The 27176-nt window shown below is 44.4% G+C and overlaps 1 protein-coding gene across 4 annotated transcripts in view; it reads right to left on the bottom strand.

Moving 5' to 3' along the window:
* Positions 1-816: 816 nt before the first annotated feature.
* Positions 817-27176, bottom strand: part of WBP1L (WW domain binding protein 1 like) — a 65581-nt gene continuing 39221 nt past the window's right edge. The window contains exons 2-5 of one of the 4 annotated variants that reach the window (XM_055811610.1): positions 25455-25751; positions 15789-15891; positions 4674-4835; positions 817-3217 (exon numbers count right to left, since the gene is read on the bottom strand). In XM_055811610.1, the coding sequence (XP_055667585.1) occupies positions 2484-3217; positions 4674-4835; positions 15789-15891; positions 25455-25481 (1026 nt within the window). In that variant the 5' untranslated portion in view covers positions 25482-25751 and the 3' untranslated portion in view covers positions 817-2483. Of the gene's footprint in view, positions 3218-4673; positions 4836-6043; positions 6161-15788; positions 15892-23361; positions 23718-25454; positions 25752-27176 lie in introns of those variants that run through there. The other 3 variants (XM_013300448.3, XM_055811605.1, XM_027788891.2) reach the window with 3 other exon arrangements.

The raw sequence follows: 27176 nt of genomic DNA, 5'->3' as shown, positions 1-27176 counted from the left end.
GGAGAACCCCAGGAGTCACGAACAGGCACACCACTGCTGCCTTCTGACTTCCTGAGATTAGAAGCATCACTTTGGCTTACTGGTACTCACCTCTATGTCCAGAGAAGAAGTCCTGCCGTCCCGGGGATGGCAGGAAAGCAAACATGGAGATTTTTATCTTATGCCAACAAAAACGTTGGCAGAGGGTCTCCCACTGGCATGGGGCTGTCCCGAGGATTTACAGCAGTAAAATCCCACTCTGTAAAGACTGATGTGCTTTTTTAGCTTCCTCTGTGGTGTGGGGAACACAGCCAGGTGCCAATACGTACAGAATTCCTAGCGGTGGCACTGGGGATCTTTAACTGTCTTGTCGAAAGATCCACGCGGTCGATGAACCCAGCTAGAAGCGCCCAGTCCCCAGGCAGCCGCAGGGCACAGCGAGCCAGCCGGGCTCTGGGGCATGCACAGCCTCTCTGCTACCACTCACGCTCCAGGCACCCAGGAGTGAGGCCTCCTGCATGCAGAGTCCTTCCTTCTTAAGAGCACCCTAAGACACAAACTGAAGAGCCGATTTCATCAGCTGTTCTGACGGACGAGAAAGGCTGCAATGGGCAAAGGAGTGATTCTCCTAAACCTTGTAAGGTAAAAGTCCTCTCCTCAAACACGTGGGTAAAATACTGAAGTACGTATCACTTTTCTTGCTCAGTCATTTGTATCCAGCACAGTGTTACATACCTCCAGTTTAAAAAAAAAACAAAACCAACAATAAAACAGAACCACAAACTAAAGAAAAAATTTGTTCTTAACTCACAAAATGATACACATACACATGGGCAATTTATCAGAAAAGGCATTATATTTTGGTTTCCACCTTATTTAAAACTGATTTTGGTTTTCAATCAATCAAATCTGAATGTGTCCGAGTTCAGTTTTCAAATTATTTTTCCCCATAGCAGTAATGATCTGGATGACCATAATTATAAAAGGGATGGGGAGAAAACCCAAGAACAAGAGAACAAGATACGTAGTCTGAACTGTGCTCTCTTCCACACGAGCACTCTAGGGAATGTTAGTTTCAGCTCTTTTTTTGGCTTTTTTTTTTTTTGTTGTGTTTTTTTCCCCTTCAGGTTGTTACTAACAAAATCTCTACCATTAATTAAAGCAAAGCTACAGTAAATTTTCTTGCAGTCTTACAGCAGGTTTTCATATTACCAGTAGGACTCGCATGCATGGATTGCAGTCACACACACACACACGCTCACAGACATTATACAGTAGCCAGTTGCCACCATTAAAAAAAAAGAAAGAAAAAGAAAACAGACATTCATTTCTTTTAAGTGGTCAACATTAGAATCGCACCAAACTTGAATCAAGAAAAAAAAAAAAAAATACTGCACAGGTCTTCCACATCTACATGGTAAGTCATCCCTTCGCAATGGACGGAGCTCTCGTCTCCATTTGTTCAACATGCATCGCTGAAGCTTGAAGGCACACTGGCCAAAGAGAGCCCTGTTCTTTTTTTTATCATCTTAACTCAAATGTGCTGCTCTTGGGGTGCAAAAAAAGGAAAAAAAAAAAAATAAAGCCAAGCCCTTTTGCAGCACACCTGGAAAAGGTCATTCAGAGACCACAGTACTTGGAAGGCAGCCCAGCTGCCTGGATTCTACTTCTAACTGTGCTCTTGGAGGCATTGAAGGAATACACTTGTCTTTAAAAATTACATATAAAGGCAAATTTCTGCAAGCCCTTTCTTTTCAAACTGGTTACAGTAGACTGCCACTCCTTCTGGAAGAAACTGGTCCTTCAGTCCCCAGCTTCAAGTGGGGCATTTCCAACCTGCCGTCTTAAACACTGAAGCACTAGAGACTACAGGGCTGATCTGTAAAAAAAACAAACAAACAAAAAAAAAACCCCAAAAAAAACCACAACCACAACACCAACAACCAACAAAAACAAACCAAACAACCAAAATCCCCCACAAAACTAAAATGAAAAGAAATCCCCAATGCCTCAAGAGCACTACATCACACCAGAACTCTTGGGCTACTGACTGCCGGCACTGTCAGAAGCTGCTTGCTTCTGGGAAGACACCTGCTGGAGGTTGAAGCCTTACGGTGATTTCGCATCCTCCAAGGGTGAGATTTGCTGAGCTTTACTGATTGCGAGATAAAGCAGTGTTTCAGAAAACTAAAACCAACAAACTCGTAATAACCATCACCAAAATCACCATTGGGAAAATTCCATTTGTTAGAAGGTCTCATTGAGAAACATCAGTCCCTGCCCTGCAGAGCAGGACAGACACCATTAACAAAACCCAGAGTGACCCGTCCCCCACAAGCCAGGCCTTCGAGGACTAGTCCCCGAGTTATATTGGAGGGGGAGAAAGAAAAATAAACTAATAAACAAGGTTGTATCTCCTTTTCCTCCTGTTAAAGTTTTAATCCTCTTACTCCACTTTTATTTCTTTGTTTTTTTCCCCCAATTCTTCCTTTCACTCTGCCACCTTAGCTGGGGGAGTTATTGGTACAAGAGTTTGGAGAGTCCTGCTCATTTATTGTGTTCAAAAGTACACACACTGGCTGCCGGGGCAGGTGGTGGTGGCTGTGTTCACGGTGCTGCTCTTCTGTGGCATTAAAAAGCCCTTCCTCCTCGTCCCCATGGGGGTGGCCACTGCAGCTGTCGCAGAAGTCCAGGGGCCCATCCAGAGCATCATCGATGAGCCCGTCAAACTCCTTGAGGTCATCGTCATGATGGCCCCGGTTGCATACACAGACTTCAATGCCCGAGTCGCCAGTGAAACGGCGCTGCCTGCCCGGCGTCTTGTCCTTCACGTCGGGAATGGCACTGCTCTGCTCTAAGCTCTCAGAGCTATAACCTTTTAGCAGTTCCTCCTTGCACTCCGTATCCTTACTGGGACTGGCCGATAGCTCAGCTCCCGTGCTGGTACCACCGGGCTCGACGCTTTGCATTTTGGCAACTGCTCGTGCACCCAGTGTGGTGGTGGAGGGCTCAGGGTCCCCAAGGCCGGGGGACCCGGTGTTGTCAGTACTGCTGTTATTGCCACTGGGTGCTGCTGAGCTGCTCTGTGCTGGCTGCAGGTTTCTTGGTGTGTCCAGGATTGTGTTACTGCTGCCTGCTGGGATGCACTGCTGATGTAAGGCACTATATGGTGGGGGGGGTGTTGGTGGTCGGTTCACCACTTCCTCATAGGGAGGTAGTAAGTAATTTGGCAAAAACCCTAAAAGTGAGAGACAAGGAGGAGAAGTTATTGAATGAGCAGCTTATCTCAGGAAATGAGCCACTATTACAGGTCAGTATGTCATTTGTCATGTGCCAGCACCTTCACTCTGAACAGCTTGATGGGATTTACAAGGGGTGCCAAAACTTGGCCCAAACGAGATACGACATGTTTTAAGAGAAAGCAGCAATCACAGCACAGGTGGGTACCATTACAGGAGGAGACAGACACAGTTGGGAACAGCGGCCTGATCTCCTGGCTCAAGTCTACGCTTAGGGCTACCAGGCAAACTTCCCCACGCCACCCCGTACCCTGGTACGGCCCCATAAACCACACCAACGGATGGCCTGCGTTGGCTGCAGGAACGACCTGGGAGATAATTCACCAGTCCTCCCCAACCCTGGTTTCTCAGCTGAGTTTCCACTTTCAAGAGCAAAGATTTCCTCTCACAAAGCTTTGCGCAAATACAAAAAGACATGAGCAGTTACCAGGAACTTGGGATCCTGGCTTCTGGTTGTTTTAGTGCTGGACTCAGTTTTTCTGGTGTGGTCAGAGTGAAACGGCAGTACTGGCAAGACAGTTTGGTTTATTTTACTTACAGCCCCTCAAATCTATGAAAGATCTTGTTTATTTCTTAAAAGGCAACGAAATAGTCTATACAGACAGAAGAGAGATAAATACTAGAAACACTTAAAGACAGCACTGCAGTTTTTCATGTGCAATTGCATATCCCTGGGATTAGGGAGGAAAACGCTGCTGGGAATTACTTCTGAGGTGGCTGCAAGAGTTTAACAAAAAAAGCAAGTTCATACATGCAATTTGACAGTCCATTACAGGAAACTCAGCTGTGGTACCTCCGGTCAAAAAGCCAAGACTTGCTGTTCTCACACAGCGTAGCAGGGCACAAAGGAGAGCACAAAGTGATTGTACTTTCCCTGAGCCATGGGTAACAGCTCTTCTGTGCAAAGTCCTAGGGCTGCTCACCAGCAGTGTGGTCTGGGAACCACAGCACAGGGTGGGAGCCAGCATGGTCCCTGCTGACACACCGCTTCCACCCAGCCTGCGTGACCAAATTTCATGAAGCCACTTTCCACACCTCAGTCCCACCAGCGGCAAGTACAGGCTGGAAAGGAGAAGCGTCCATCAAGTCCTGAATGAGCTATTTAAAGAACTTTCCCAGAACAATAACCAGGGAATCACTGCACTCACAGAGCCAAACCAAGGGTAGGTATGAAGGTGCTGTAGCCGGTGAGGTTCAACTCCAGACTCGAGGGTGCTCAAACGCATCCAGCAGCTGGAATATGCCACCTCTTCTCTACGAGCCAAGGTCAGGGAGTAAAGCTGCCCGTGGCCTCTTGCTGAGCCCACCCACTGCTCCCCACTTCCACTCAACACAGGAAACTCGCTGCTGCCCTGTTCCCCACAACCTCCAGAAAAAACTGTGTGAGATACATACGGAAATAAAATGGCAGGGCTGAATAGTTATGGGCTTCCCGGTAGGCGATCAGGTTGATCTCGTGTTGCCGTTGCTGGGCCTGGAGACGATGCTTGGTGCGTCGGTGATGGCAAACACAACAACAGCTGAGGATTATGATGATGGTCCACACCAGCCAAAACCCTGCAACAGGGGAGGGCAAACGTTAGCCACAGCGCAAAAGCCACAGCCAAACCCAGGAAACCCCATGAGGGTGATGGAGAAGATCATCAGAAAGCCTGGATCTGAACCCCGCACTGCTCTAAAGGCAGATATACATGTTGTGCCAGGATGCTTCAACTCGGACCTGACTGCGTGGGGGACTGCTACGCTGGCAGCCTTGATAGAATCTGCTAACTCTGTACGCACTGTGGTACAATGTGGAGTACGTTCAACAGGCACATCTCTGGAGGAGAACGAAATATGGAGACAGGGCTAAACTCCCCCCCGCCCCTGTGCCATCACTCCCACCCCTTGGTTATCATTTCTTCCAGCCAAAATTATGAGCAGAGCTGTGAATAGCATTGAACTTGTCTCCCACAGCCACTTTGGTTTGAAAATAACAAACAAGACACAAAAGACACTGCAGATTGACCACAGAAGAAGAGAAAAACCCCAAGCACTATGTTTTGCTTTTGTTTGCACTGCTCTTTAATTTCCAGCCCAAATCCTTCATTGTTATGTTTAACAAAAACATACTCTTTTTACATAAATGTCTCAAAATATTTTTAAAACTTATTTTTGTATTCAATGTCTTAAATTACCCAAAATTAAATTAAACTAGCCCCCCACTCTGAATCCTCAAGAAACCTAACTTCTACTCCGTTTGTGGCCACGGCTGGTTTCTGTACACTGTCACACTGTACGTACACTGCTCCTTAAAAGGGAATTTTAAAAGAGCACTTCCTGAATTTTCTCCACTCCCTCTAACATGTGGAATAACTCCCCCTTTCCGCAAACCCCCCTTCATGCTTGCATGCACTGAAAAATGCTTCCAAGACACACTTCAAAGAGCTACAACATTCACTCCAGATTATGCTTTTGTCTCCTGAAACTACAGCGCACAGCTCTACCTGCCTCAGAGGTGTCTGTAAGCTCTTAAGTTTTTTTAAGCTCAGTTTTTGCAGCTAAGAATCCAGGGAGAGCTCCCCCTTTAGAAACACGCAGGCCTGGCAACCACTCCTCATGAGAACACAACACCGGTTTTCTTTCAGTAAGACCTCTGCCACTCTGCATTATTCCCAAACAGACAAAATCAAGACTCCTAGTGCTACAGCCCGTTTTCAGCATGGCCATTTTGCCCCGTGAGATCAAACTGCTTTTTTCTCCCCAGTAAAAACCTCTGGTCTCACCTTTACAATACCTTGATGTTTTCAGCATCCCCTGCAGAGTTAGCAATGTTTTCTCTGCTAAGAGCTGGGTGGGGAAAGGTGACCAGTTTAGGAATTTGAAGAATGAGAGGAGTACTGCTCTGGCTCAGGACAAAGTGCAATCGACCCATATCACCCATCTCGGAGCCCCACACCGGGCTGTTTGTAGGTGAACTGGATATGCCACATCATGCCTCCAAGCATTTTGAGCAGGGACTTTCACCTCCCTGTGTCGTAACCCAAATTCTTCATGTATTTTGGCACAGCAAACTGAAATCTCTCTCTTGCCTTGCACAACCGATTTCCCTAATGGACTGGATTCCCCTTGTACCTAAACTCATCAAAACCTGCTATCAAACGAAGGTGTTACAAGCTCCAATTTTTTTGCTTGACTAGAGATCAAGGTTCCTAGGTAGCTTTTCTAGCCAGCCCACTCAGCTGTGCCATTGAAGGGTGGAGAGTAGACTGATCTTCAGTCCAGAGAAGCAAAGGATTAAGCACTCGAGATGCCTTTGAACGTCCTTCAAACCAAGCTAAGAAAGCGTCCGTTGCCCTCCAAACACCCTCCTGCTTCTAAAAAAGCCTTTTTATAGAAACTAGAAGGATTGGTCTAGTCCACTCTTCCCTTCAAACCCAGGCATTTGCAACCACCCCTGCAGCCCCATCGCTACAAAAACCTTGCCACGAAAACCCAATACACATCATCTCATAATTTGAAGACTCCCACCAATACACTTTATTTCTTCCTAAAAGAAGGTCCCTTGGCACTTACTCACTAAGGAAGCAAGAACACACTCATCAAAACCAGGTCATTGGCACAGCACACCACTATGCACTGAAGCAGGCCTGCAGTTCATCTTCTAAGTACTCCTTATTTTTGAAGAGCAGTCCACGATCATGCGTTCAAAAACAATGGAAAATTACACCCAGCTATCCCAGGATTTTAGCTACAGTTATGAAAACAGATGCTTTTTAACACATTTGATCATATCCTTTCCCAAAGACTCTAGATGCAATGGCAGAAAGCAGCACTTAATTAGTTAAGAAGTCCTGGAGAACTGCCACTATTAAGCAATCTCAGCTGTAGCAGCCGAATTTTTCTGCAGGGAATAACTGCTCCCACCCAAGCCTGCATCCAGAAGATTAAAAAAGTATTTCTTTAGAAAACTTCTCTACCCATTCCAAAGAAATCCCAAAGTGCTTTGCAGACAAACCGATGCACAAGCTCAGAGTAGGGGTCAAAGTAAGCTCAGCCATTCCTGGGAAGACGTGTGGCAACTCTGTAAACAACAGGCAGTAACAACATACAACAGCTTAGGATAATAAATTAATGTTGGATCCTACTGAAACCACAGGTGGCATTTTAAGTAAACAGACCATAATTTACTGGACGGCAATCCGGCCATGGTGCCAGGAACACCACCTCCATTCTCGTGCAAAGGGTCTATGCACGCTCACAACCACAAGTGGATGAGAACTGTTGTTCTTCATGGGAATTTCCAGAAAAAAACCCAAAACACTAATACCATGTTATTGCCTGGTTTCATTAACTGCTGACACTTCCTAGAGCTTCTAGGAATTACTCAACCCCTGACTCAGCATGAGCCCAAGGACTTGTCTGGTCGATCACAGGAGATCAGCAGCATATGCCCACCACAGCCATTTGCTGGCCTGGCTTCTGGTGTCCTCCTTAATGATTTTGTCCCCACCTTGTCACGCAAGCGCACATCAGCACCACAGGGCTGAAAGCCCCCCCCAGCACATAGGAAGCAATAGGATGAGGCACCCATAGGTGCTGAGGCACGCAAGGGGCCCCTTGGTTGTCACTTGAGCAGAGGTGCCAGCACTGAGAGAAGGATTGGGGACAGCTCTGGTTGCACACCCAGCATGGTGCTGGGAGTCCAGGGCTTCCATAAAAGGCTCCACAACATGCCCCAGCCAGAAGTTTGGGGACAGCTGCCATTTTGGCTGCAGAACAGAAAAACTGTAAAATCCTAGCAAATATATAGTATGGTCATTTATCTGGAATAAAGCCATGCATACAAGGCCAAGCGTAGTTGTAAATATTATGTCTAAAAGTATGGAGCGAACAGTGAAGATGTCCAGGGCTGAGCCGTGCATTTGTACACCTGGTGATGCTTGGCTTTAAACCAGCAGCAGGGAGGTAAGCTGAACACACCACTGGCCCATGCACCCAGCATTATTTGGCAGGAGGGGAAGGAGGGGAACTTCAAATCCACCAAAAGACAACACTACACAAGCAGGAAACGCAGAGGCTAAGCACCGTAGCAGTACACACTAACACCTCATTCATGGTAAAAAGCAGGTAGCAGCCCTACCTCATGCTGAAAATGGGTGAGATGTGCAAAGGCAACAGAAGTTTGGCATTAAAAGGTCTCTAAAAAGTCAAGTAAAACTGGACTTCCAGTTGCCTTCACTGTCCCCAAAAGCCTTCCCCATACACAAAAGCCTCCTCCATGCTCTTCAACATGCGCCTCCTTCCCAAACAGACACAACCTGGTTTTCAGCTGCATTGTGCTGAGCTATTGCTGCAGTCACTGGAAAAGGAGACAAGGTTGTGAGATACCAGGCGTCCTGAGCCAAGTTTGCCGTTAAATGTTTGGTTGGAGAGAGAGGGTGTTCCCTATGCCAACCTGGCGGCGATCGCTGGAAACAAAAGCTTGTGGCAACCTGAGGGCAACATGACAGGCAGAGCATAAACAGGGTCTTTGGAAAAACAATCGCTGATGGACAGCACTGACAGAAGCGATGCACCAGTTTGGAGCTAAACATGCACCAAGGGTGTATCAGACTTGAAGGTAATTGCAGGCTTGCTCTCGGTTTATGGAAGAGTTCAAAGTTGAAATGCTCTCCAGTCCAAAAAGGGCTGAGTCCTGAGAAACACTGCTGTGTCTTCTATCAAATCCACTGGTGATGCCAATGGGTGGATAATGATGCAACCAAAGAGTAAATCAGACACAGCCAAGGAGCTGAGTTTTGCCAAGAGATTTCTCTGCCAGAGCATCAAAAATCTTTCTTGAAAACAAAAAAAGTACCACCAACCTCTAACCCAGCATCAGAGAGGCTCAGAGCTGTAAGCTCTACACAAGCACTGAGCTCTGAGAATCAGAACAGGAGCTGCAGAAATACCCAGGAACAAAATTAGCTCCTGTGAAAGCCGTCTCCCACAAACAGAGGAAAGACCAAAGAAAGACGAGGCTTCTACATTTACAGCATCCTTGGGAAAGTGAGCCCCATCACATGCACCAGAGCTGTTTTCTACCAGCTGTGAAAGAACATGCCAGGCTTAAAGAAAACCTTTCTGGGACACTGAGCATAGTTTTGCTCAAACCTAAATTATTTTATTCTTAATTATTCTTAATAATTATTATTTATCATTCTTAAGAATAAACGTTCCAGAGCATTCCCTCCTCATGAAAAAGGGGGGAGCAACGTTCAGTCAGATGCTGTAATGTGTGTGCTGCCTGTGACATTGCCGTCAGCATTCCCGTTGAGGAAAGCTCCTTTTATCCTGTGTAAAATTGAAAAACCTTTTCTGGAGCATTCCAAGGGTAGGAACAGAGAAGTCTGCCCTCGAGTTCATGGTAAATTTGAGCAAATGCCATTGCACTGTTGGCAGGAAGTCCCCTAAAAGAAGCCAAAACATACTGCAAAGTGGGTTTGTGTCTGCCTGACAGGCATCTGGGTAATAGCTTTGGCTCCATGAGAGCTGGTTCTGAACAGAAGTGAGACAATTTCATTGACTAAAAAGTGGTGTCCCAAACTGTGGCCTCACAGTCAGCCATGAATGGAAAAAAATTGTCTTTCACAAGGCCAACGCTATCACCAAAAACAGGACAGAGATTTACTTCGTACCACAACCTGGACGCACTTGGGTTTAATAGTGTCCTTAGCACAGAGACTGCACTGTCTCCTGCCACTTCAGACACGAGCCTGTACGAGTCAGTGCCACTGCTCAAGAATGCCAGATGAAGGATCCAGGCCATAGGCCTATGAACATTTAAAAAAGGTAAAAAAAGAAGCTGCTGAATGACATGGTCCTCTCCTGCCTGCCTCTTCCATACCTCCTGCTGCGTCCTCCACCTCTTCTTGTGCCAGCACAAAGTTGTGCACAGCTGTGGTTTGAAGTGGTTTGAACTGGTTTGAGCAAACCAGAGCAGGTTGAAACCCATCTGCCAAACACAACAGCCGCAAGAGAAAGACTGTGACTTTCAGTGACAGTTTTATGTCAGTTTCAATCAGTGGAACTGCAGTCCCAGCCTGACCACACTGCAAGAAAAACTTACTGAATATTTGTAGAGTACAATGACAAAAGAAAAAAGCTGAAGACACATCCAACTCCTGCTCACTTGCTCCCAGACTGGTAACTCAGGCAAAAGGAGACAGCCGTTAGCTGCAGCTGGTTTCTAGTTTTCAGAACAGTGTCTAGTATACATGGTACACCCACTGCCATGAGATAAGACAGAAAAAGACAGGTTCCAGAAAAATCTTTGCTTATCTTGCAATGAGAATCAACTCGAGGCTGTAAATCCGCAGACACTGGTTTTAGGCCACTCTCCTGGAGAGGGAGCCTTTGAAGAGCAATTGCTCCTGTCCTCCAGAAGACATGTTTCTAAGTCCAGTCAATTCCAGCTGACTTACCCCTCCCAAGACATCTATGTTGGTAAAACACATGTTGAACAGTGGTCTAACACAGATCAGAGGGGAACGACCCAGCTGAGACCACGTCCAGAACATCTGGGAACAAGACACAGAAAGGGTCTGTACCAACTGATCTGCGTATTTGGTGAGGAGCTGGGTTGGAGGTGCAGAAGGCAGGGGGAGAAAGAACACCAGCATGCTCTTTTGCCCTTCCTTGCTGCTTAAAAGAGCAAGTGGAAGCGGGCCACATGGGGCAAAAGTCAGTATCTTCACAGTCAGGCTACGCAAGACAGCTTCCCTTCTCTTTTGGACTTGTGAATTCTACCGAGCCACACCATATTAAGCTTAAGATGATTCTGCTGTCTGGATTAGGCTACAAAAAAAAAAAAAAAAAGTACAAGAAAACCAGGAAACAATTCCCTTGGTGACCCTATTTATCAGGAGTTTCTGCATGGCTGTGACATCAGTTTCATTTGCCCTATACTGTCAGCTAGGCATTGTCATGGGAGGGTTATTGCTGAAGCATCAGCTGAGGAGTAACAGCAGCCAACAGTGAAGTTTGATAAACCTAGGAAAGAGAAAGCAAGTACAACCATGCAGGAGGCTGAGTGAAAGGCAAGGAGCAGAGCAAATCCTACTCTGAAAAAAGGACACTGTTATACTAAAGTATAAGATAACACAACACAGGGTAAAGAAGAAAACATGGGACTGACGTGTTGTTTGAGTGAGGGTTTTGGAGACTGCAGCGAAGTCTTGGAAATGAATTCCTGCTATAAAGCTGACCTGGAACATGTACGTGGTACAGCAATTGCTTTAGTTTTAGCAGCTAACCAGATCCTTGCCAAAATTTTCTGGCAGCATGCTTTTTGGGGAAAAGAGCTGTCTAGAGAGTCCAAGAGGAAGCGTGCAGAGATGAGCAAAATGTTCAAAATCAGCAAAAACATCAACTGTGCTGCCTGCAAACAGAACATTTTTTTCCTGTACAACCCTTCCACTAGGGCCCAAACAATCAAGCTTTTTTTTTTTCCTTTCAGAAACAGAGGGGCTCAGTATCCCTGCTAAAGCTGCCAAAGTAAAGTAGGCACATCCAACATCTGAATACTCATTCACTGCCAGTGCTGGGCTTTGTACAGTACCTAAATGGCCCAAGACCAGCTAAGCCCTCTAACTTTGAAATCCTGCAACTGAGCTCTTCTGCATGCAGTGACCAACTGCCTGTTTCCATGCTGCACGATTCCTGAAGCACAGTGTACTATTCTTCCAACCACATTTTGCAAAATACTTTCTACAGTTTTTCTTGCTGTGCTCAGAGCCTCTAGAATCATTTCATTTCATGCTGGTCCTCAATAAGCAAGGAGACACACAAGGATGGACATCAGGAGATGTGGAAGTGGTTTTCAGTCCACATTATACACTTAAACTTGGGAAAATACAGAATGTCTGAGCCTCAGTTCTTAATCTGCAAAATGCCGGAACTGCGTTCCTCAGTTACTTTCTCTCCTGTATTTTGAAAAGTGGTATTTTCAAACATTTAAACAGTAAGACACCTGTGAGGGACAAAGACCAACAATGGAAAACTCCAGCAAAACACAACTGTTAGTAAGAAAAATCCAGCAGCTGCTGCCATTCTCCCAAGACTACAATCTCCCTCCTGGGGACCATGAACTCTCTGGAGAGCCCGAAGATAGTTAGGCTAAAATGCTGAACCATCTCAACCACCACCCAAACACCTTTCCCTATGTAAGGAAACACAACAGTAAAGCCCCTTCTTCCCTTTTACTTTTTATCATTCTACTCCAAGAAAATGAAAAGATACTGCACTTTTTTCTCCCCATGTTACCAGCGACTAAGCTTGAGTGAAGATTTAATTAGACCTTTATACAGCTATTAGACCTATATATACATACACACACATACATAAATCTGGATATAATTTTATTATTTGGCAACATGGCACTTTTTTTTTTTTTTTTTTTAATAAGAGATGGTGGAGAATCTGAACCGGGCTGTTGTCTAATTTTAAACACAGGCTGTCCACCTGCTTGGCATATCATGTTCTCCATTCCTCTGCCCCACCCAGAACATAATGAAATAATACCTTGATTTTACATCCTATTCCACCACCCTCAAGGACTGGTTTGTAATTACTGCAACCTTACTTCCTGTCTAGAATTGCTGAGATCAGCCATTTCAAAGACAAACTTCCCTTAAATTCTTAACCAGGGAAAAAGATCCTCTTTATGGGAAAAACTCCAAGTGGCCACAAGACAGGATCACATTTCAGAAGGCATGTCCAGCAAAGACAGACTAGTTTTCTTTTCCATTTCAAATGCCACCCTCCTCTGCTGCTTCTCCCTGCAAAGCTGTGGCGGTAAATAAATCCAGGATTTAATTCAACAGGACTAGCAAGAAGGTCTGCTTTCAGGCACACAAAAGCATGGTGGTCTGAGAAGGTCAACAAGAGCAGAAGCTTCTCAAAAGCTACTTCAGTACATGCGTACACTGGTTAAAAATCAAAACACAAGCCACCATGAAGCCATACTTAAAAGTTGCTGCTAAGTTAACTGTTCATTAACCAGAAGTTATTATTAACTTTTAAAAAGCTAATCTGTGCTCAAGAATGTAAAGCTGTTGCTCTCCACACCAACAATTCACTGCTCATATTAAGACTATTTACATATACTATCACTGCTATTTACCTTTAAAGTCTTAAAGAGTGCCTCACCACACGTACCTACCAAAGATACTCAATTCCTGGAGCAGTAGGTAAGTTCTGCAGCTATGGTCACAAGCTCTAGAATATGAGTTTTCAGTTAAAGGACATGATCCCCCTATGCCTCCTCTCCCCTCATCCCAGAAACTTTTTTCTAACCCTCACAATGGCAAAACAAGCTTTGAAAACATTAACTAATTTTAAATCAATGTTGGACGTTTGCCTGAATTTGCAGAAAGCCTAGAAGAACAGGTCTCATGTTTGCATTATTCCCCTCATCTCAGTGTGGTATATGATGTTCTCTGCAACGCAGAAGGAATGTGAACCTCAACGCAGACATCCATTCCTCCCAAGGAACCACCCAGCAACACGTGCCACTAGTATGTTTATTCCATGATCTCAGTGTGACCTGTGTGCTTGCCCTAGAAAGAAGCCTGAAATATCCTGCTTCCTTCTAACAAAATCTGGTTTTATCTTCCAAGAACTTTTATGATGCAGCCAGGCACTGCCAAGTATAAAAAGTCCATGCCATACTGAGAGCGCAAAGACAGTTACAGTAAAATCATTCCATTAAAATGGCAGGGGGCTATTGTTCTGACTGTATTGTTTGTATGCAATTCAATTAAGCCTCTCTTTCAAGATGTCCATGGGAGAAACATGGTGACCGTGCAACAAGCTCCAGTGTGCAGCTGTATACCATGCTGTTGCTCAATTTAGATCCTGCTTGCCAGCGTCTGTAAGCCCTTGCATACATGCATCTTCCTCTGCATTCCCACCCACACAAGCCCAAAACTGGGTCTGACCTTCCCCACTCTGCTTTGTCCATGCATCCCCATATAGTCCAAACAAATTCCAGCCATCTGTCCTGCCTGTGCTGCCAACTGCTACAATCTGAACCAGGCAGCCCAAGGCAGCCATGTATTCATGTCTGTTTCTCAGCCTGCTACAGTCCCTGGAGCTGCCCCCCTGCCCCATCCCGAATTGTTTTTTGAACTGTTTGGAGACTTCTGAAATTAAAGTTGCTGTAAAAGTTCTGCAATACATTCAAATCCTGCCATTGGTTAAGACACAGTCAGCCACTACAGTGTGATGCACAACCTGTCTTGAAGGAGTCTCACAAAGTCCTGTTTAGTTTACAACCATGTCTTCATGCTTCACTGGTTAGTTTGAAAAGTAAAGGTGTGTTTCTAGACTAAAAGATGAAGTGTCAGCTATTTCTGTCCTTGAATCGAAGTTAAGTGACAGTTTTTGTATGTGTAATATACATTTACACACACACTACTCTGAGAAAGTGAAACTGTGGGCACAGCAGAGGGATTAAGTAGATAGCATGGTTGCATAAAAGCTACAAGATACCATTGGGTGTGGTAAGAAAGTATCTCCAGTCTCTAACATGGGGTTACAATATTAAGAATTCCACATTTCCAAATTCTGGGAGCACAGATGCCTTCTCAGCCCAACCTCCCGGCAGTACAACAGCACGTCAACATCAATGTTCAACCTTTTGTGCTCTTCCTTAAAGGAAAACACTATCAGCACTACACAAGTCTAAAAGTTTGCCTTCACATTTCAGCATTTACTTTCTTATCCTTTTAACTACTCATTTTTCCACATATCTTCATCAGAGTTTTGCTGACCTGCTTTGACCTGCCTGCTGCTGCATAAAGGGACTTAGAAGGTCCAGTCACTCAACCACTCACTAGAAACATGGGTAGTTTTAAATCCCAGATTGTGGGAAAGAGGTGGTAAGAGCGGTTGCAATGGGCAATGTATGTTCCTCATAGCCCAGAGCATTCAGCCACTGTCAGCCCACAAGATTCGCCCAAGACCATTTCCACCCAAGGAGCTGTGCTCCAAACACAATTTGTCCTGGAGAGAATAAATGTCCTGCCCCACCTCCTTGAAAGGACAGCTTAGAACAGATAAAACAGATTTAAACTGTCGCTCTTGCAAAGAACTAAAACAATAAGATTAAAGATACTGAAATAATTATCTGTTTGAGTGTGTCAAACTCCAGCGTGCATTTCTCCCTCAAGCATGGTTTCCTCATTCGCATACAATGTTGAGTACTCTCAGTACTGCCCAAATCAATAAGAAGCCCAAACAACAAATCTCCAGTCATGAACGTGGCAAGACGACCTATTTGCCTGCACTTTGAGGAGTATGCCCACTGTAAGAACCCTACTCCCCTTGCCAAATCAGGCCAACTGCGGTTTGTGTTGCAGTGAAACGCAATGGCAATGCATAATACAGGCTGAATACAAAACCCCATGGGACACAAGTCAGATCTGTAGTACGGTATGAGCGCCATGCAGATTAGGAAGGGAAGCCATACAAAATGGAAGGACTTACACCAGAGTTCATAGTAGTAGTTGCAACACTGGGATTGTCCACAACAGTGGCCCGTTTCACATATGTAACTTTGATTGTTGACACCCATGCAGGTTTCCTTGTCCTAAAATTAAACAGACACACTTTTAAGATGCTTTGTCAGTATCTTCTGCAAACGTACTCTTTTACTCAATGATCTGCAAGCATTTGAAAAGTTACAAGTTATGGTCTTGGGAAACTCTAAAATACATAAAGAGGTTAAAATACAGCTAAGGATCACCAAAGATGACAAAGGACTGTTCAGAAAAAAACCTCCATGTCTCCAAACTCATGAGTTACATTGCTTTAGCACCTAGACAGCACTGCTTTCTCATCATCCCTTCCCTTTTCAATTAAAAGTTACTATGTTTTGGGAGCCAGACATTCTCTTAAAGAAGAGTGTCATTTGTTTCACATTTTACACAATATCGCTGCATTACTGGGGCTAAATGCCAAGTGGACGAAATGCATTCATAAACAGAACATTACAATTTGAGAAAAGAGTGCTTGGATTCATTTAGATCTAAATGATAGTTACAGTATGTTCCTGTGAGATTCCAATCTAAAATGATTCCTTCATAATTAGCTATGTGCTTTATGTAAGATCAGCATTCCTGTAAAACTTCTTCCTGGAATAGCAAAGTAGTCCAGGAGCAGAGCCAAATCAGCTGTGCTGTATCACCCAGCAGGTCCTCAAGACACTCAAGATGGAAAAGGACTATGGTGCCGAGGTCTCAGTCCCCCATGTGGTGCACCACCTCAAAAAAGTCCATGCTTTCCTACTAGTCTGAAAACATGGGTGGGAAAAAGTACAAAACACAGGAAAACAAGCGTTTTACAGCTTGTGGTTTGTATATCCTCTAATAGGCTCTGGGGCAACCTGGAAATTAGAAGACACTATACAGTTTCTTAAGAAGCACACAGATCATAATAAAAAACATTGTTACAGGTTTGTTTGCAACATCAAAGTCTAAAATTTTCACTTTCACTTAAAATTTATTACAAGGCAAAGAAAATGTGGGGATGTTTATACTGAAAGATATGTTGAATGAATTCATTCTGTAAGCAGCAACTTCCAAAAAACAACCACCACCACCACAAAAAAAACAAACAAAGAAACCAAACAAAAAAGCCCAACAAAAGAGCCCAACCAGCAGGCTACAGGAATGTATATTGGTGGATCCCAACACCTGCTGAACCACAGGGTTCCTCTATTTTACGAGCACACTGTGTCCACACTTCTCACAAGCCTCTATGGAGTCCCCACATGCACAGAAAACAAAGCACATTTTGAATGATGGACCACCTCACTGAACAAGTGAGGTGAGGCAGCAGTTTCAACGCAGAGGAGTCCTGCGCTAAGTTCTTAAGGAGTCCTTAGTTCTTAAGGAGACCCAGCCTACTGGGGATCTGGGGGAGCACCAGCACTACTCCACCACGCAGCACCCCCACAGCCGGAGCTGCACCTCCCCAGCACTGGGCCTGTGGGTCCCTCACCTCAGCACCCGTATTACAGCAGCAATACAACTTCTAAAAGCAGAACAATCTCCTACACAGTCAACAGAAAAGATCCCACACTGCATTTTTCTCCTAAGAAATCACACCAACTCTGGAAAAGGTTTTTGATTGTGTGAGAGCACAGTTCAACAAGCACAACTCAGGATATGATAGTATAGATAGATTCCACAGGTATTACTATTTCCACAAAAGTCTTTAAAAAGCACCAACAGATGATTCCCCTTACCACAGGTAGCTAAAGCAAACACTGTACATTGTCTTGAGATGCTGCATACCCACAGTAGATGCAACATTTTCCTACAGGGCTTAAAGAGGTGTTCCCATCTCTAATTGCAGCAGCTGGTAGCAACTTTTAGGAGGCATTGTTGAGCTAGCACAGCATTTTTTGCTTCAGGCACACTATTAATTCCACAAATTGTAATTTTAGTCAGCAAAAGAACTAGGAATGGGACACATCTATTCTCTTATCTGTTCTTATTAGTTTATTTACACTTTTCCTCATTTTTGTTGGCCTTGCAGAGTTAGTGTAACTGACGAACAGCATAGATTTTGGCTCTCATATCAACAGAATTGAGAAATTAAGATCCCATTGCAAAATTGCAATCCTGTTGATAATGCACAAGCCAGAAAGTGATCAGCTGAGGTCTGTGGTTGTGACATGCAAAGATCAATGTGACTTGTTGAACCAGTAAGTGAATCACGTGGAGCTGGTGAAAGAACAGAGTCCCACAGTGCCATTTCAGGAACAGCTCTGCATCACAACACTGATCTATCCTTGACCACCTATGTTTACTTCCAAAAAATTTGTTTGATTCAGTGTTGTCTCCTTCACAGAGTAGCAATAAGGGACACACATTGGTGTCTTTTTGGCAGCAGCAACCTTTAACAGCTTTAACATCACTACATTCAGTAGTCCCGTTTCCAGAGGCTTTCATCACGTTATCCTTTTACTTGAACTTCCTGACTCCCCCTTGCCAACCTTACTATATTTGCGATGACCCTTCCACAATGCCATATGCTTAGGTGCAGGGTTGCTTCTTGTTAGCCCAGCTGGCAAACAGGTCTATGAGGGGATGGGTGTACATGCTGAACAGAAGATCCCCGGCAGCTAGGTTGGTATTGTGCAGGTTGTTCCTGCCTGCTTTTGGAGATTAAGTCTTGAGCACATCCTCCTTTCCCATCTAGAGTTCAGATCTTACTGTCTGGAGCTGCTTTGCACGCTGAACAAGAGAAATCATCTTACTTGCTAATACATAAGCACTTGTAACTTTAAACAGTCTCACAGTTGGCTTTCAGCTCCCACAGTTCATAAAGTCCAGGGTTTTAAAGTCCTTGCAGTGCCAGCCACCAGCCACGCTCCTCAAAGTCCAGGCAGCTCCTGTTGGAGCCTTTCTGTAGCCCTCTGCCAGCCCGGCCACCAATGGGTTTCTGGGCACATGGAGCCATCAGACCCGGTGCCATGTGCCAGACACAGAACTGTTATCCTTGTTTCTAAACAGTTTCACAGAATCAAGGAAAAATTTAGTTTGGAAAGGATCCCAGCAGGTCACATGGCCTGACCCCTGTTCAAAGCATGGCCACCTCCAACACTAGGCTACTCGACAGGGCACAGGAAAAGACATAAAGTAACAAATGTTCATTTGGAAGAAGTTACTAGGCAAAGATTCCACACAGGGACAGCATTGTTCTGGGACACGTTACATGCGCCTCCTTTGGATTGAATGTTTCAGTCTCCTTTCCTTCTCCCTGCTTAAGGCGCATTTCTATGAAAAGCAGAGCCACTGCACAGTTTCTTGCACCATTTCGCAAGCCAAGGAAGAGGTTATGCACTGCCATCAGTGCAGGCCACATTTTTTGTCAGGAAACTTCTGCCTACTGCCAAGCGCTTTGATCAGGCTTCAATTTCTAATTAAATCCCAGCCTGCACTTTTCACATCATCCCTGTTACATTATTCCTGCTTCCTTCTCCCATTCATTCTTTCTGTCATATGCTACCAAACTGTAACTGCTTAAGACATATCAACAATATAGTTATCTATAGTCTAAATGACTCCTGGAAACAATATCACAAGTGCTTGTGCTATGAATATGAAAGCACACTACTTCCTCTTTCACATCAACAGGTGTGGACAAGGCATAGGACTGAAAAGCAGTTTTACAGGTGGAAAAAAAGCATATGGGGAATAAAAAAAAAAAACAACTTACAAAAGCAAAGTTGGAGCACTTACTGACCTGCCTTTGTTTCTGGTTTCCATTGCAAGTAGCACTTGTAATGATCACTTTTAATCATTCTTAACAACATGGAGTTGTAAATCAAATTACTACAGAGGCTTTTCTGTTTGGTTTTTTGTTTTTTTTTTAAGGTAGCCTTATGAAAATAAGGGAGGGGGAGGGTTTCTTTCTGAAAGCACTGTCTTCCTCAACAGCCAGTGGCTATTGCATTCCAGCACAGGCTTCCCTGCTGAAGGACAGTCTTGTTTTCTTGTTGTCCAGGCAAGCACATCCCTCCCCACCAGACTTTGTTCAGCTAACTGTAGACGCCTCCAGACAGGATTACTAAGCAGCATCTACATGGGTCTGGTCTCAAAGAGCACTCAACTCCATTAAAGCAGAATATTCCTGTTTCACAACTGAGAAGCCTGAACATGCCACCCGTTATCTCCCACCTGCAAAGCCTAAGAGATCTCCTGCTAATGTCAAGGGATTGGTTTTGTCCTGTAAAGCAGCATGTACTCAAGGCTGCATGTGCATCACTGCCTCCTTGGCATCATCCTAAGAGCTGATGCAGATCTGGGAAACTGGAATCACTGGATCCCTGATGCACACTCCAAAGCCGGGCGCTTTCAGGAGAAGGCTCTGCAGCCCTGGAGTCTGTGTTCTCACCCCATCCAGTCCAACAGACACTATTTGTTAAATCTGGTGCAGGCTCTTTTTTATGAAACTGGTTAAGTTGGGAAGACCTTATCTTGGTGCATTTGGAGAGTCTCTGCATATTTTAGATGTGTTTTGGATTAGTCTTCATTTGTCACAAACTTTATAAAGCAACTCTGAATAAAAATAAGATATTTTTTGACTTATTTTCTTGTTGATATTTGGCATTTGTGATAAACCCACAACTATGCTGGCAACTCCGCCAGTAGCACACTTTTGCTGTCAAGTGCTTTTACAAATAATCCTTAAAATATCCAGCAGTGGTAGGCATAAGAGAACTCAAGGCAGTACTGTATGTTGTCACATATGAAGCTATAGCAAACATTAAAGTTAGGGCCAGGAAAAAAAGCCAATTATTTTCTCCACCTTCAAGTTTAGTATTGGACCTCTGCTGAAAGTCTGTGTGACAAAATAAAGCTTAAAATCCGGGGCATGATCAAGACAGAAGGCATTCACAGAGGTCTGTAGGTTGCCTGAACTGCCCCTTGCTGCAAGAAAGGATGGAGAAAGATGGCGATGAGCAAATTCCAGACCAGTGTGGCTATTTTCCAAGCTGAAAATTAATATGTGCAACTGCAGAAACAAACACCACAGCCCACGCTCAAAAGTGCATAGTTGGCAGTGAACCACCTACAAAAGATGACTCCTCAGCTGGCATTAACCAGGTAACCAAAAACAGCAGTGGCTGATATCACAGAGATCTAATAACCATTTTAGCTTTTTGCTCTGTCTCCTCTTTCCACAGAAATCCGGCCTCCATTACCCTAAATATGAGCACCTTGCATTTATACAGCCTCTATGCGTCATTCAACCTGCCAGAATATCTATTCGTCCTAACCTTGGTAATACCCAGATACCATGGAAAACACTTTGAGATGTAACTTGCATTTACTGACAGCAATTACGTGTCTTCTAGGATAGGCATTTTTTTTAGACCTACTCTAATTTCCTATTCTCTCCAAACTTCAGTACAGCATTTGTCAAAGCACTACGTAGCAAATTACTATCTGAACTAGAAGAGATGGGAATTAATAATGGAATGGCAGGGGTGAGTAACGAACCAAACAGGCGTACAAACAGTGGGACACAGTGAAAAGCCCAGCAGCAGGCTGGAGGGAGACTGCCAAACTGGCACTGGAGGGTAAGATGCTACTGGTTTTAACAGGACTCAGTCTCAACCTGTGACTACTCCAGACCTTCTGGTTTTGTGGCTCTCATAGGGGACTTTGGTAATAAGCATCTATTTAATAATTAAAAAACATCCTGACCTATTTCACTAACCTCATTACTCGCAAGCAGCAGTCCCTTACTTTCAGTAGCCAGCTGCACCCATAACAACAAAGCAGGATGGATTTAAGCAGGTGACAGAATCTTCAGAAAACAGTATTAAAATATGTATTTTGAGCAACTTGCAGTAGTATTTGAACTATATATATATTCTTTAAGCACCCAGAGCAACAGAATGGAAGTGATTATCAGTATCTCAAATAGGTTAGAAACAACTAACAGGAAAAATTGTATTTGATATCCACTATTTATGAGTTACCACTTGGCTTTTACTCAGACTCACATATCAGACTCCCACTGGTGTTGGTTAGCCAAGCCCATCAGCACTAGCTCATGAGAACGCAAATACAAAGCTACCAAAGACGATAAACACCTCTGTCAGATAAGAGACTCAAGTGGTAGTAAGTTAAAATTGCTACTGAAAATATAATGCTGGAATGCCCCTGGTTTGCCAGCTGCCTCCCAGTTCCTAATAAAAATTAATCTTAATTAAAAAAATCACCAGAACCTTTCACAGAAGGACAGTAGGTGGGATTGCAAGGACAAGCAGAACCGCAGGGGAGCCATAGATCATCAGGGCAGCTCGTGTTGATGTTCTGAGCTGAGCGTGCACCAAAGCCTCCAGTCATCTCGTGTCTTCATAAACACTACGCTTGCTAGTCCTTTGGAACATAAAAGCAAAAATCCACCATCTAAGCAAGTGCCATGCCTTTGGTAGGTTCAATTTAACAAAAGCATGTAAGATTGGTAAAGAGGAAACTGGATGTGATTGCTGGGAGTTACTGGAACCTCAGGTGCCAGCCCCTGCCAGCACGACAGGGAACAAATTCCTGTAAGCCTGCCTTATGACAGACAACTGAGGCCAAGAAATAAATCAAGTCTGGACATTTTTTCATAAGATACCCACCACAAATTCTGTTTTGCTGAATGTCTGTGAGTTTGGGTGGGGGTAGTATTAAGCGCAAACATCCAAATACTTAAATTTGTGTATTAGGATGGAAGAATGATGCCTCTGAGCTGTCCCAGGCACAGTAAAGACCTCCAAAACGGGAATTCTAATCCACAGCATTTATTGCTTCACTAATGCTAGCATCAGGAGAATTGTATTTAAATCACCATGATTAATCAGCCACCGAAGATCCATCTTCACCCCCAGCGGATGCAGAACCTCTGAGGTTTTATTAACCTTTATCTGAGGAACAAATTGGTTTGTGGCATCCATTTATCTTGGAGAAATACTCCAACAATCTTTAAAGGAACACTGTCCTTTCACAGATCATGGACACTTTGACATATTTCAATAAGAGCTGTTTTCATTTCTGTTTACCACAAGTTTCACTTTCAGACTCTAAGAACTGTGCATTCACTTTTTAAGTGCCACGTGAAAGTGTTTACTTCCTTCATACCTTGCTAGAAGCTTCCCAGCTGTAGTCCCTGCCCTTTCCCATTAAAGACAAGATGCTTCTAGGAAATTACAGCTTTGAGGCAGCTGTCTTGCATTTTGTTGTTTTAAACCACCAAACAGTTGACAACACTGAAAAACTCAAGCAGTTAAAATTAAAACTGAAAAAGTTAGCAATCCAACATTTTAACCTGTTGGTTTGGGGTTTTTTATTTCACATTTATGTGGTGATCTAGATGAATACGCTCAAGCTTCCACCTGCAGCCCTGAAAGCTGAGATCCCCTACAATCATGTTTCCTGGGACAGAAGCTTTAAACACCCACATAGAGGTGACCTAGCTTTTTAGACATTTAAACATCATCCTCAATACAACAACAACAACAAAAGGAAACCCAAACCAAACACCCTATTCTTACCCATGTGTTCAGTAGTCCATCTGCTGTGCTGCAATGCCACTGGGTCCCACAGAAGAAGTGAAGGCAGATCCAGGGAAACCAGTTCAGTGCAATGCAGCAGTGAGCAAGGGGTGCCCGTCCTGGGGAGCCCAGTTTTGTCCTTGTCAGGCAGCACACGGGAAGGCCCCACACACAGAGCACCTCTTCCCTGTCCCTGCCATGCACAGCCCAGAATCCGCACCCCTTGCGTTGAGTGGGAACAACAACAACAAAGGACATCCCAGACAACCCAGCGTTTACGGTTCGAATGCCAACACAAGAGACAATAGAGGTGACAAGATGTTCCTGAATTCCTCCCACACTTATAATTAAATAGCACTGTGCACTAGCAACCCTTTTTTTCTGCTTTTAGAAGTAGAAAAATAAATTCTGAATGTTATCTGGATGCAGGATGCAATCCAAATATTTAGATTTTTTTGTCTAAAAATGACTAAAACTCAAAATGATTAAAACTAAGAAAAGTTCAAGCAGCTTTGCAAGCAGCTCTTTCCCATGATATCCTTCATCAGTGGATAAAAATAGTGAAGAGCTTTGCTCTTGTGTTCTCGAGACAACACCTTTTTTCTGCTTCCTATAAATGCCTCTGTATCGATGCCGAAGTTACAAGCACAGAAAAAAGTACCATCCAGCCCACTGAGAATCAAATGTTCACAGCATGAGCAAATGAAGCCGAATTACACCTAACTCATGCAGCACCTCAACTGTCCCAAAAAGTCTCTAAAACAAAAAGATTAATTTAGAAATAGGAACTTCAAGAGAAAAACACACCCATGAAACTCAAGCAATCTCAACATGTAAGCCAGCTATGTATGTCTCACTGCTAGTTGAGAGAGTTACCTAACGCCGTTCAGCCTCCGTGCCCAAATTTCAGTTCTGAGGGTTTTAGGGAACATCTCTTTGCCCTGAGTGCTAGCAAGTGAACTATTATTATAGCTATTGCATTCACCTACAGAAGGTTATTGTACTAGAGGTAGTTTCTTATGTAAAACTGTTTTCAGTTCAGCGGGGTGAGGGGAGCTGCATTTCACCAAAACTGAACTGATAAGGAAAAAGAGCGCACTGTTTACTCAGCAGTGTGCTTAAGTCCTTTTGCCTTTGTTTCTGAACAACTCAAAGTAGGCAGTTTAAAGCATGCTACGGGCCAATCTTGAATTTTTAATTCTAAATTAGAAACTGCAAGCAGCACTGATATCATGCAATATCTATTTATTGTGGATTACGGATCCCAGCAGCGCTGGAAAGAGGTTACAGTTAGATTCCCCTACAGACATGCCTCCCAGACCAAAAAAAGGGTTTGCTCTCCCCGAGCCTAGGAACACATAGTTGGCACCTCCTCCAGTGGGGAGCAGCTGGGCAGTTGCTACCGTTTCTCATTCCACTCGACATTACCAGCTATTAAATTATCCCAAGTTTCTTGTTCAAGCTCAACTCTCCCAGAACAATTAAAAAGTCACCAAGCTGAGGGTCACAGCACATTACCCTTTTCCATTTGGTGACCTTTGTCAGAAATGATACAGAGAAACGTCTCTTTTCTTAAAAAAACAAACCAAACCAACCAAAAAACACCACCACACACCAAAAATCAAACCAGTTTAACACTCAAAATACTACCCACACAAGGAAAGAGTTCAAAGTTTGACATGTTTTTAAACAATGTAAACACAATTCCGTATTAAGCACTGTGGAAAGTACCTTAAAATACAACCAAACAAAAAACTGCCCAGGAGCACGACACAAAGAGCCATCCTGCCGCAGAGTCTACAACAACAAGAGCTTCTTTCCCTGCCTTGCAGTTTTGCTCCTTCCTCGCTAATAAAAGGCGTCCCTCGCACTGCTGCGCTCCCTGATCAAACGCCATGGGTGGGGAAGTGCTGCTTGCACGGTTCTGTTTTGGGAAAGTCAGAAATCATTTCCTGGGGGGTGGGGGGTGTAAAAAAAAAAAAAAAAAAAAAAAAACCCACAACCAAAAAAAAGCACACCACCAAACCAAAAAAAGGCAATCAGTCACATCCTCCACCTGAGCGAGCAGCTCCCACCGCACCAAAGCCGGTTACCTGTCTGAGACCCAGGAGGAAAGGCATTCTGCAGGCTCATCCTCCACACCAGCGCATGGGAAGGTAGGAATTTAAAGCCCCACAGTGACCATTTCCTCCTCTGCTGCGGGCAGCCCGCTCCTCCGATCCTATTTAAACCAGGGCTTCCTCGGCTGGGAATGCTCAGTAAACAGGGTCCTGGGACACTGCACGCACTCGCTGGCTCCCCCTCCTCCTCCTCCCACTCCCCGTGACATATCTCAGACGCAGCCCAGCCGGGGTGTTTGCAAGAGGGAAATGACATCAGGTCGGGCAGTTCTGAAAAAAAAAACAACAAAACAAAAACAAACAAACAAAAAAAAAAAGCCCAGAACATTAAGACAGCTGCTGTTGGGCAGCGCTGCCTGTGCGGGACCCTGGCAAGGACCCACGAAGAAGCAGAAGCGCTCTCCTCCCTGCTAACTGGATGCTGGAAGTGGAGGGGAATCTATTAAAAAAGTTGGCAAGAGCCGACAGCTCCTCAGTGATGATTAAATCTCACTAAGCAAAAATAGACATTTAATCTATTTTCAAGGAGAAAGCAAAGTTTGATGCTGCTTGCTGAACAGCACTGGAACCCTAGGAGCAACCATCATGGTTTCTCCAAGGACCTCCACGCTCCAGGGACCCGCTGGGTAAAGCCTTCACAGATCCAAAGTACTCCCATGCTGCCTTCTGCCTACCACCACGGCTCCATTTTTTTCTGAACAATTGTTACAGCACCGTTCAACTCAGTCCCTCCAGGTTAACAGCCATCCCAATAAAGAAACAGCAACTCCCCCAGTTTCAGTAGGATCAGGATTTGGCCTCGCCAGCATCAGACAGGTGACGGGAAGCCATTTTAATCCACCTCTCCCCAAGGAAAACCCAACTAACCCAATGGAAGGTTTCTCGTTCTACTTGAGCTCATTTCACGTTTTCCTGCCAAGGGGCAATTAAAGCTTATAAACAAATTTATCATCTGGTGCCCAAGATGGCATGTCTTGTTTGTCCTCTCCCAAGCATGGAGTACAGCAAGTTCCACAGGGGTGTAGGAGATGACACTGCAGAAGGTAATCTAAATTTAACTCCCTTTTCTACCTTCACTTTGAAAGTTCAGCAACCTCTTTTTTTGTGCTTCTCTTTAATCAGCAGCTGTCCTCGTCTGTCGGGGGGGACTGGGACACCACTGCCATTCCCACGTGCCCCAGCAGCAGCTCCATGGATATCTGACAGAGGGGCAACTCCCCTTGCTTTTGGCCTCTCTGACTTTTGGAGTTCAACGTATTAAAATACTCAATGAGGGAAGGAATATGCTTTTTTTTCCATAGAGAGTTCACTGAATCCCTTTTTTAGTAGCAGTTTTAACAATAATTTCAGGACTTCAGAAGAGAGAGGCAGAGAAACCACATATAATTCTTATAAATGCTAATTTGCAACAGCAGAAAAAAAAAAAAAAAAGGAAAGTAGAAAAAAAAACCAAACCAGAACAGACCCCCCCAACAGCCAGACAGCTTGCAGCAGTGTCAGAAAGACACCCATTTCTGCGTGCCAAAACCCCTCAGTGACCACTGCTGCTGCCTCCCTCCCAGCCCAGCCCAGGGTTGTTTCCCAGATGAGATCCCACTGTGGGTGTCCTCCACACAATTAGGCTGTGAGACCATACACAAGCATTACTTATTTTCATACCAACTTAAAGCCACCATATAAACTTGCCCTTTAAAG

The sequence above is a fragment of the Falco peregrinus genome, chromosome 1 (genome assembly GCF_023634155.1).
Source record: "Falco peregrinus isolate bFalPer1 chromosome 1, bFalPer1.pri, whole genome shotgun sequence".
In the NCBI taxonomy this organism is placed as follows: domain Eukaryota; kingdom Metazoa; phylum Chordata; class Aves; order Falconiformes; family Falconidae; genus Falco; species Falco peregrinus.
The sequence above is the reverse complement of the archived record's forward strand: the minus strand, read 5'-3'. Positions and strand labels throughout refer to the sequence as shown.